The 12,116-nt window shown below is 46.1% G+C and overlaps 1 protein-coding gene across 1 annotated transcript in view; it reads left to right on the top strand.

Moving 5' to 3' along the window:
• Window positions 1-12,116, top strand: part of dmd (dystrophin) — a 462,454-nt gene that overhangs the window by 130,982 nt on the left and 319,356 nt on the right. The window contains exon 7 of the mRNA XM_090209468.1: window positions 1,909-2,027. Coding sequence (XP_090065594.1) covers window positions 1,909-2,027 — 119 coding nt within the window. The remainder of the gene's footprint in view (window positions 1-1,908; window positions 2,028-12,116) is intronic.

Raw genomic sequence — 12,116 nt, 5'->3', positions numbered from 1 at the left:
TCACCCTCTGTATCAACACCACTAACACATAATACATCACCCTCTGTATCAACACATAGTACATCACCCTCTGTATCATCACCACTAACACATAATACATCACCCTCTGTATCAACACATAGTACATCACCCTCTGTATCAACACCACTAACACATAATACATCACCCTCTGTATTAACACATAATACATCACCCTCTGTATCATCACCACTAACACATAATACATCACCCTCTGTATCAACACCACTAACACATAATACATCACCCGCTGTATCAACACATAATACATCACCCTCTGTATCAACACCACTAACACATAATACATCACCCTCTGTATTAACACATAATACATCACCCTCTGTATCAACACATAATACATCACCCTCTGTATCAACACATAATACATCACCCTCTGTATCAACACCACTAACACATAATACATCACCCTCTGTATCAACACATAATACATCACCCTCTGTATCAACACATAATACATCACCCTCTGTATCAACACATAATACATCACCCTCTGTATCAACACCACTAACACATAATACATCACCCTCTGTATCAACACATAATACATCACCCTCTGTATCAACACATAATACATCACCCTCTGTATCAACACCACTAACACATAATACATCACCCTCTGTATCAACACATAATACATCACCCTCTGTATCAACACATAATACATCACCCTCTGTATCAACACCACTAACACATAATACATCACCCGCTGTATCAACACATAATACATCACCCACTGTACTAACACCACTAACACATAATACATCACCCTCTGTATCAACACATAATACATCACCCTCTGTATCAACACCACTAACACATAATACATCACCCTCTGTATCAACACCACTAACACATAATACATCACCCTCTGTATCAACACCACTAACACATAATACATCACCCTCTGTATCAACACATAATACATCACCCTCTGTATTAACACATAATACATCACCCACTGTATTAACACATAATACATCAGTATAGATGGGTGGGTTGTGTGTGTATGCAGGTATGTGTGTGTGTAAAACGTAGGGCAACAACAAACTAATGTCCAGGCCTTACTTCATTGGGCCTTAAGTCTAGGTCCAAAACGCTTCTTAACAGCTTCTACACCCAAGAGATAAGACTCCTGAAGAGTTAATCAAATGGCCACCCAGACTATCTGCATTGTCGTCCCCTCCACCCTCTCTGTTGTGCTGCTGTTGCTCTCTGTTTATTATCTATGCACTGTCACTTTAACTCTACCTACATGTACATATTACCTCAACTACCTCCACTAACCGGTGCCCCTGCACATGGACTCGCACATGTACCGGTACCTCCTGTTTATAGGCAAGAGCCTGTCAGTAAGCGTTTCACTGTAAGGTCTACTACACCTGTTGTATTCGGCGCACGTCACAAATAAACTTTGATTTGAATTGGGAGCTCTCTTAACATCTGTTTTCTGGTTCCTTTATAGACCTGCAGAGTTTCACTAACTGCTCTCCCAAGGCAGCCGGCCTCAGGAAGCATTTACAGAAGAGATACAGAATCATTGTTAAACTCATCAGAATACTTGGTAGTGGACACACCATCCTTTCCTGATAGAGAAAATCAACATTTCATTAGTTTTCACTATGTTAAATCTTAATCAGTCGAGTCAGGTCAGAGACATTCATCCATAACACTCATCCACAGGTCGCAGGTCAGATGTTAGCCCTCAGAACAGGATTCAATAAGAAAAGCCCTAATCTGCCCAGTCATCATCCAATCAGCTCTTCTACTCCTTTACCTGTTGGCATTTAGTCTGGAACAGAGTGGTCTGATTGGCTAGAGGATGTTTAGAGGATGAATCTGATTGGCTCATTCTGTTCCTGCCCCCTGCAGGCCCGAGCTGTTTGATTGGAGCATTGTGGAGAAGCAGAAGAGTGCCATGGAGAGATTGGATCACGCCTTCAGCAAGGCTGAGCAAACCCTGGGCATAGACAGACTGCTGGATGCTGAGGGTAAGATCCCTGACCCCTAACGCAGACCCTGACCCCTAACCCAGACCCTAAACCTGACCCCTAACCCAGACCCTAACCCTGACCCCTAACCCAGACCCTAAACCAGACCCCTAACCCAGACCCTAAACCTGACCCCTAACCCAGACCCTAACCCTGACCCCTAACCCAGACCCTAAACCTGACCCCTAACCCAGACCCTAACCCTGACCCCTAACCCAGACCCTTACCCCTAACCCAGACCCTAACGCGGACCCCTAACCCAGACCCTGACCCCTAACCCAGACCCTGACCCCAGACCCTAACCCCTAATCCTGACTCCTAACCAAGACCCTAAACCTGACCCCTAACCCAGACCCTGACCCATAACCCAGACCCTAACCCTGACCCCTATCCCAGACCCTCAACCTGACCCCTAACCCAGACCCTAACCCTGACCCCTAACCCAGACCCTGACCCCTAACCCAGACCCTGACCCCAGACCCTAACCCCTAATCCTGGCCCCTAACCCAGACCCTAACCCTGACCCCTAACCCAGACCCTAACCCAGACCCTGACCCCTAACCCAGATCCTGACCCCTAACCCAGACCCTAACCCTGGCCCCTAACCCTAACCCGGACCCCTAACCCAGACCCCTGACCCCTAACCCTGACCCCTAACCCTGACCCCTAACCCAGACCCTAACCCAGACCCTAACCCTGGCCCCTAACCCAGACCCTAACCCTGGCCCCTAACCCAGACCCTAAGCCTGACCTCTAACCCAGACCCTAAGCCTGACCTCTAACCCAGACCCTAACCCTGACCCCTAACCCAGACCCTAACCCTGACCCCTAACCCAGACCCTAACCCTGGCTCCTAACCCAGACCCTAACCCTGGCCCCTAACCCAGACCCTAACCCTGGCTCCTAACCCAGACCCTGGCCCCTAACCCAGACCCTGACCCCTAACCCAGACCCTAACCCTGACCCCTAACCCAGACCCTAACCCTGACCCCTAACCCAGACCCTAACCCTGGCTCCTAACCCAGACCCTGGCCCCTAACCCAGACCCTAAGCCTGACCTCTGTCATCTGAAACCCCTCGGCATCTTCTTACTGCGACATTTAACCAGAAGCCCATATGATGTCAGTATGGGGCCGGTTTTACAGTCTTCACTTGGGCTCAACAGTGAGGAATAGTTACAGTATTACCCTGTGCTGTTGTTTTAGCCAGTGAATCTCACCGTCGTCCCGTCGGCGTGATTTAGGAATTCCAACCCCTTTTAAAACCCTTTACTGCAGTGGGCTAAATCAGGGCCAATCAGTATCCACCTCACACACATGGTTATGGGTTTAACAACAGTATCCACCTCACACACATGGTTATGGGCTTAACAACAGTATCCACCTCACACACATGGTTATGGGTTTAACAACAGTATCCACCTCACACACATGGTTATGGGTTTAACAACAGTATCCACCTCACACACATGGTTATGGGTTTAACAACAGTATCCACCTCACACACAAGGTTATGGGTTTAACAACAGTATCCACCTCACACACATGGTTATGGGTTTAACAACAGTATCCACCTCACACACATGGTTATGGGTTTAACAACAGTATCCACCTCACACACATGGTTATGGGCTTAACAAAAGAAGACACCTGTATCATGTCAGATATAGAGTTGAAATGTCTTACATTTTGAGTTTTCATCCCAACATTACACTTCATATACATCACAGAAAACTGAAATATAACTAAGCCGTTTGGCATAGAAACCCATGATTCCACATCAGGGTGATTTGGTCATTTGACTACAGGAAAGGATACACATCGTATGTTTGGGCTACAGAACATTGGATCATCTAACGGGGGCTGAGTGAGAGCTGTGTTTGTGAGAGAAAAAGTCTGTTGAGTCAGATTGGTTTGAGCTACAAACTATTTAAAGTGATCTCTGAAAAGCTGAGGCTCTCAGGAACACGCACGTGTGACATGTTTAGGTCTATGACCTCACAAGCTACAGAAGAGTCGCTAGAAGATACGGTTCTTCTACATAGATCATAGGACATAGTGTCTATAATACTGTAAGGGTTTATTCTACATAGATCATAGGAAATCCCAGGACATAGTGTCTATAATACTGTAAGGGGTTCTTCTACATAGATCATAGGAAATCCCAGGACATAGTGTCTATAATACTGTAAGGGGTTCTTCTACATAGATCATAGGAAATCCCAGGTCATAGTGTCTATAATACTGTAAGGGGTTCTTCTACATAGATCATAGGAAATCCCAGGACACAGTGTCTAATACTTTAAGGGGTTCTTCTACATAGATCATAGGAAATCCCAGGACATAGTGTCTCTAATACTGTAAGGGGTTCTTCTACATAGATCATAGGAAATCCCAGGACATAGTGTCTCTAATACTGTAAGGGGTTCTTCTACATAGATCATAGGAAATCCCAGGACATTGTGTCTCTAATACTGTAAGGGGTTCTTCTACATAGATCATAGGAAATCCCAGGACATCGTGTCATTATAGATGTCTATAATATTGTAATAAGCTCACATAGTTGCTGTCACAAACTCCACACAGTTGTCACTGACTAGTTGGATATTTCCCAGTGAGCAAACCATTTCTGTACTTGTTTTTGCTTTGGTGGACCTTATGTTTTGTATTGGCATTTGTCAATAAAACGCATGAATACAACTGTTTATTTATTTATTTATTTAGTTGACTCTTTGCAAACTGGAAACAAGACTCCCTAAATTGTATCAGCATATCGATTGTGCAACCAGGGCTGGTAAAACCCTGGATCATTGTTATTCTAACTTCCGCGACGCATATAAGGCCCTCCCCCGCCCTCCTTTCGGAAAAGCTGACCACGACTCCATTTTGTTGCTCCCTGCCTACAGACAGAAACTAAAACAAGAAGCACCCGCGCTCAGGTCTGTTCAACGCTGGTCCGACAAATCTGACTGCACGCTTCAAGACTGCTTTGATCACGTGGACTGGGATAGTTTCCCTCATTGCTTCCAACAACAACATTGATCAATACACCGATTCAACGAGAAAGTTCATTAGAACGTGCATTGACAATGCCGTTCCCATAGCAACGATTAAAACATTCCCAAACCAGAAACCGTGGATTGATGGCAGCCTTCGCGTGAAACTGAAAGCGTGAACCACTGCTTTAAACCAGGGGCAAGGTGACCGGAAACATGACCGAATATAAAAACAGTGCAGCTATTCCCTCCGCAAGGCAATCAAACAAGCTAAGCGTCAGTATAGAGACAAAGTAGAGTCGCAATTCAACGGCTCAGACACAAGAGGTATGTGGCAGGGTCTACAGTCAATCACGCATTACAAAAAGAAAACCAGCCCCGTCACGGACCAGGATGTCTTGCTCCCAGACAGACTAAATAACTTTTTTGCCCGCTTTGAGGACAATACAGTGCCACTGACACGGCCCACAATCAAAACCTGTGGACTCTCCTTCACTGCAGCCGACGTGAGTAAAACATTTAAACGTGTTAACCCTCGCAAGGCTGCAGGCCCAGACGGCATCCCCAGCCGCGCCCTCAGAGCATGCGCAGACCAGCTGGCTGGTGTGTTTACGGACTTATTCAATCAATCTTTATCCCAGTCTGCTGTTCCCACATGCTTCAAGAGGGCCACCATTGTCCCTGTTCCCAAGAAAGCTAAGGTAACTGAGCTAAACGACTACCGCCCCGTAGCACTCACTTCCGTCATCATGAAGTGCTTTGAGAGACTAGTCAAGGACCATATCACCTCCACCCTACCTGACACCCTAGACCCACTCCAATTTGCTTACCACCCAAATAGGTCCACAGACGACGCAATCTCAACCACACTGCACACTGCCCTAACCCATTTGGACAAGAGGAATACCTATGTGAGAATGCTGTTCATCGACTACAGCTCAGCATTTAAAACCATAGTACCCTCCAAACTCGTCATCAAGCTCGAGACCCTGGGTCTCGACCCCGCCCTGTGCAACTGGGTACTGGACTTCCTGACGGGCCGCCCCCAGGTGGTGAGGGTAGGCAACAACATCTCCTCCCCGCTGATCCTCAACACTGGGGCCCCACAAGGGTGCGTTCTGAGCCCTCTCCTGTACTCCCTGTTCACCCACGACTGCGTGGCCATACACGTCCAACTCAATCATCAAGTTTGCAGACGACACTACAGTGGTAGGCTTGATTACCAACAACGACTAGACGGCCTACAGGGAGGAGGTGAGGGACCTCGGAGTGTGGTGTCAGGAAAATAACCTCACACTCAACGTCAACAAAACAAAGGAGATGATTGTGGATAGAGGGAGCACCCCCCCTATCCACATCGATGGAACAGTAGTGGAGAGGGTAGTAAGTTTTAAGTTCCTTGGCATACACATCACGGACAAACTGAATTGGTCCACCCACACAGACAGCGTTGTGAAGAAGGCTGAGGCTGAAGAAATTCGTCTTGTCACCAAAAGCACTCACAAACTTCTACAGATGGTACGACAACTGCTCCGCCCACAACCGTAAGGCTCTCCAGAGGGTAGGCTGCTGCCAACACACTGACTCAACTCCAGCCACTTTAATTATGGGAATTGATGGAAATTGATGTAAAATATATCACTAGCCACTTTAAACAATGCTACTTAATATAATGTTTACATACCCTGCATTACTCATCTCATATGTATATGTATATACTGTACTCTTATAATCTACTGCATCTTTATGTAATACATGTATCATTAGCCACTTTAAACTATGCCACTTTGTTTACATATCCTACATTACTCATCTCATATGTATATACTGTACTCTATACCATCTACTGCATCTTGCCTATGCCACTCTGTACCATCACTCATTCATATATCTTTATGTACATATTCTTTATCCCTTTACACTTGTGTGTATAAGGTAGTAGTTCTGGAATTGTTAGGTTAGATTACTCGTTGGTTAGTACTGCATTGTCGGAACTAGAAGCACAAGCATTTCGCTACACTCGCATTAACATCATCTGCTAACCATGTGTATGTGACAAATACATTTGATTTGATTTGATGTGAAATAGTTTTGTGTTCTACTTGTAGCCCTGGTTGTCCTGAAAATACAATGTTAAAACACTTCATTGTGAGAATAAATATAAGGGCTGGACGTGCAGATCAATGAAATTCAGATCAATGAGAAGCTGATTTTTGCTGTGTTGGTGTGTAAACAGGCCTAAGCAGGACATGACTGAGCAGGGTGGTGTTGAGGCATGGTGTTAGGTCCATGGTGTTAGGTCCATGGTGTTAGGTCCATGGTGTTAGGTCCATGGAGTTAGGTCCATGGTGTTAGGTCCATGGTGTTAGGTCCATGGTGTTGTTGAGCCATGGTGTTAGGTCCATGGAGTTAGGTCCATGGTGGTGTTGAGCCATGGTGTTAGGTCCATGGTGTTAGGTCCATGGTGGTGTTGAGGCATGGTGCTAGGTCCATGGTACCACAGTATATTGTGCACTGTGGCGTAGTCCCATGGTCCAGTATGGATTAGTATTCAGTGGACAGATTGTCATCTGTCCCGTCCTAATCAATTATGACACTGGTGTCATGCTCTCATTGAGACGTTAAATAGTCCCAATCACAGAATACACCAATGGAATATGGTGGAGCAGAATGCTGATTGGCTACGGCCTATTAGATTCTGGTCACCTTGGCGATGAGAAGAAAAAATCTGGGAGATATGAATTGCATTAATAACTGGGCTTATTGAGGATGTTATGATTGGTGATGCCATTGTTATGCCCTGCCCAGTCATGTTATGATTGGTGATGTCATTATTAATCCCTGCCCAGTAATGTTATGATTGGTGATGTCATTGTCATGCCCTGCCCAATCATGTTATGATTGGTGATGTCATTGTTATGCCCTGCCCAGTCATGTTATGATTGGTGATGTCATTGTCATAACCTGCCCAGTCATGTTATGATTGGTGATGTCATTGTCATGCCCAGCCCAGTCATGTTATGATTGGTGATTGTGATGTTATGCCCAGTCATGTTATGATTGGTGATTGTGATGTTATGCCCAGTCATGTTATGATTGGTGATTGTGATGTTATGCCCAGTCATGTTATGATTGGTGATGTCATTGTCATGCCCTGCCCAGTCATGTTATGATTGGTGATTGTAATGTTATGCCCTACCCAGTCATGGTATGATTGGTGATTGTAATGTTATGCCCTACCCAGTCATGTTATGATTGGTGATTGTGATGTTATGCCCAGTCATGTTATGATTGGTGATGTCATTGTCATGCCCTGCCCAGTCATGTTATGATTGGTGATGTCATTGTCATGCCCTGCCCAGTCATGTTATGATTGGTGATTGTAATGTTATGCCCTACCCAGTCATGGTATGATTGGTGATTGTGATGAGGGCCACCGCTGCTAGATGAATATAGGGGAAACACTGTCTTCTTATTTCTAGTTGATATAACTGTTGAGTGATACGTCATCCTATATCATCCCACTATAGGAGTGGGAGTTGTATCTCCCTCTTATTTATAGTTGATATAACTGTTGTGGTTGAGTGATACGTCATCCTATATCATCCCACTATAGGAGTGGGAGTTGTATCTCCCTCATATTTCTAGGAATCTAGGTGATATATTTGTCCCATGTGGTCATGTGATATACAGTATGTTGCTTCCGTTAGCTGTGTGAAATATATCAGTCCTCCTCCTCCTGCGTGGCTATTTGATATAGCCCACCCTAGTGGCTTGGTGATATATATTGCCTGGTGGCTCCCTGTGTGTGTGTGTGTGTGTGTGTGTGTGTGTGTGTGTGTGTGTGTGTGTGTGTGTGTGTGTGTGTGTGTGTGATTCATGTATATTGCTCTGGTGGCAGTGTGTGTGATATGTGATGTTCTCAATGTGATCTGTCTCTGTCAGTTATTATCAGAGAGATCTGTAGGGTTACAGTCAGGGACGCACACTGCCCCCCACCCTCACTACATCATCATGTATGTCCTCAGAGAGAGAGAGAGAGAGAGAGAGAGAGAGAGAGAGAGAGAGAGAGAGAGAGAGAGAGAGAGACAGACAGAGAGACAGGGGGAGAGAGAGAGAGAGAGAGAAACAGACAGAGAGACAGAGAGAGAGAGAGAGAGGTAGAGAGAGAGAGAGAGAGAGAGAGAGACAGAGAGAGACAGAGACAGAGACAGAGAGAGAGAGAGAGAGACAGAGAGAGAGAGACAGAGAGAGAGAGAGACAGAGAGAGGTAGAGAGAGAGAGAGACAGAGAGAGAGAGAGAGGTAGAGAGAGAGAGACAGAGAGAGAGAGAGAGAGGGGTAGAGAGAGAGGTAGAGAGACAGAGAGAGGTAGAGAGAGAGAGAGAGAGAGAGAGAGAGAGAGGTAGAGAGAGAGAGAGAGAGAGAGACAGAGAGGTAGAGAGAGAGAGAGAGAGATCAGAGAGAGACACGGGGAGAGAGAGAGAGAGAGAGAGAGAGAGAGGGAAAGAGAGACAGAGAGAGAGAAAGAGAGAGAGAAAGAGAGAGGGAAAGAGAGAGAGAGAGAGAGAGAGAGAGAGAGAGGGAAAGAGAAAGAAAGATAAAGAGAGAGAGGGAGGTCCCACAGTTGACAGTGCATGTCAGAGCAGAAACTACCATGAAGTCCAGGGAACTGTCTGTAGATGTCAGATAGAATGTGATGAGGTATACAGTACCAGAGGTTTGGACACACCTACTCATTGAAGGGTTTTTCTTTATCTTTACTATTTTCTACATTGTAGAATAAATGAATAAATAAATCAAAACTATGAAATATGGAATCACGTAGTAACCAGAAAAGTGTTAAAACAAATATATTTTACATTTCAGATTCTTCAAAGTAGCCACCTTTTGCCTTGATGACAGCTTTGCACACTCTTGGCGAGAGAGAGAGAGAGAGAGAGAGAGAGAGAGAGAGAGAGAGAGAGAGAGAGAGAGAGAGAGAGGTGGTGAGTGTAGGGGCACAGAAAGAAAGAGTGAGGGTTGATGAGGCTAGAGGCTGAGGGATGTTGTGGTGATGTCTGTCTGTCTGTCTACTGAACAGACTGAATCAGCACAGAGAGAGAGGTGGTGAGTGTAGGGGCACAGAGAGAGAGGGGATGATTGTAGGGGCACAGAGAGAGAGGGGGTGAGTGTAGGGGCACAGAGAGAGAGAGGGTGAGTGTAGGGGCACAGAGAGAGAGGGGGTGATTGTAGGGGCACAGAGAGAGAGAGGGTGAGTGTAGGGGCACAGAGAGAAATAGTGAGGGTTGATGAGGCTAGAGGCTGAGGGATGTTGTGGTGATGTCTGTCTGTCTGTCTGTCTACTGAACAGACTGAATCAGCACAGAGCCAGTTGGAGCTGCAGCTGTGGCCTTCATTAACATGGCTAGCTACCTCACACTCCGATGGGAGACTATAAAGACAAGGTGCATCCTAAATAGGGCCCTGGTCTAAAGTAGTGCACTATATAGGGAATAGGGCCCTGGTCTGAAGTAGTGCACTATATAGGGAATAGGGCCCTGGTCTGAAGTAGTGCACTATATAGGGAATAGGGCCCTGGTCTGAAGTAGTGCACTATATAGGGAACAGGGCCCTGGTCAGATGTAGTGCACTATATAGGGAATAGGGCCCTGGTCTGAAGTAGTGCACTATATAGGGAATAGGGCCCTGGTCTAAAGTAGTGCACTATATAGGGAATAGGGTATTAGTTGGGTTATGTCCTAAATGGCACCTTATTCCCTGTGTTGTGCACTACTTTTGATCAGGACCCACATATTGACTCACTCAAAAGTAGTTCACTATATTTGGAGTAAAGCATCATTTCAGACCCCTTGTGTGATTCTGCCTCAGCATCAACTAAACTGCACTCTCTCTCCTTCTACCAACCGCTTATCTTCCCTCTGGGCTCAACACACCACCCTGCCATCCATCAGTTTCTATGGTTCCCATTATTCTGGTCTCCAGTTACCTCTGTGTGATGGATTAGGTGAGGGGGGGGGGGTTGAGTCTTTTCAAAGTACCACTGAAGCCTTTAATTCCAGTGTTTTCAGATAGTGTGGGTGGACTGTTTTTTGGCAAAGCGCTCCAGGCGTCTCAAGTGGAAAATAGTTCAACTTTTGTGCAGTAACAGTGCTGGGAAAACAGGCGGTGTGATCGATGACTCTGGCATCAATTACTCTGGTCTTTATTAACTGCTGTGCCATCCATTACAGTGGCTGGTGGATACGGTCTTAATGAAGGCAGATGTGGCTGTAGTCTAGCAGCATGTCAGCCAGCTACAACTACACACACAGCTCTGTATACATGAGGCATTGTTTTCTATCGCAATGACGTGTCCCTCTGAACGTCATCATGACTAGAGAAGGAATAGAGGATGAGAGGGACATAGAGAGAGGGAGAAGGAGAGGTAGAGAGAGGGAGTGGTGGAGAGGAGAGGTATTGTAGAGAAGGAGAGAGAGGACGAGGTAGAGAGAGAGGTAGAGAGGAGAGGAGAGGTATTGTAGAGATGGAGAGAGAGGAGGAGGTAGAGAGAGAGGTAGAGGTGGAGAGGAGAGGTATTGTAGAGAAGGAGAGAGAGGACGAGGTAGAGAGAGAGGTAGAGAGGAGAGGAGAGGTATTGTAGAGATGGAGAGAGAGGAGGAGGTAGAAAGAGAGAGGTAGAGAGGAGAGGTATTGTAGAGATGGAGAGAGAGGAGGTGGACAGGAGAGGAGAGGTATTGTAGAGAAGGAGAGAGAGTAGGAGGTAGAGAGAGAGAGAGAGGTAGAGGTGGAGAGGAGAGGTATTGGAGAGAGAGGAGAGGTATTGTAGTGAAGGAGAGAGAGGAGGAGGTAGAGAGGTAGAGAGGAATTGTAGAGATGGAGAGAGAGGAGGAGGTAGAGAGGTAGAGAGGAGAGGAGAGGTATTGTAGAGATGGAGAGAGAGGAGGAGGTCGATAGGTAGAGGTGGAGAGGAGAGGTATTGTAGAGAAGGAGAGAGAGGAGGAGGTAGAGAGGTAGAGGTGGAGAGGAGATGTACTGTAGAGATGGAGAGAGAGGAGGAGGTAGAGAGAGAGGAGGAGAGGAGAGGTACTGTAG

Source organism: Oncorhynchus mykiss, chromosome 18 (assembly GCF_057628025.1).
Source record: "Oncorhynchus mykiss isolate SJ-2025 chromosome 18, ASM5762802v1, whole genome shotgun sequence".
Taxonomy (NCBI): domain Eukaryota; kingdom Metazoa; phylum Chordata; class Actinopteri; order Salmoniformes; family Salmonidae; genus Oncorhynchus; species Oncorhynchus mykiss.
The sequence above is the reverse complement of the archived record's forward strand: the minus strand, read 5'-3'. Positions and strand labels throughout refer to the sequence as shown.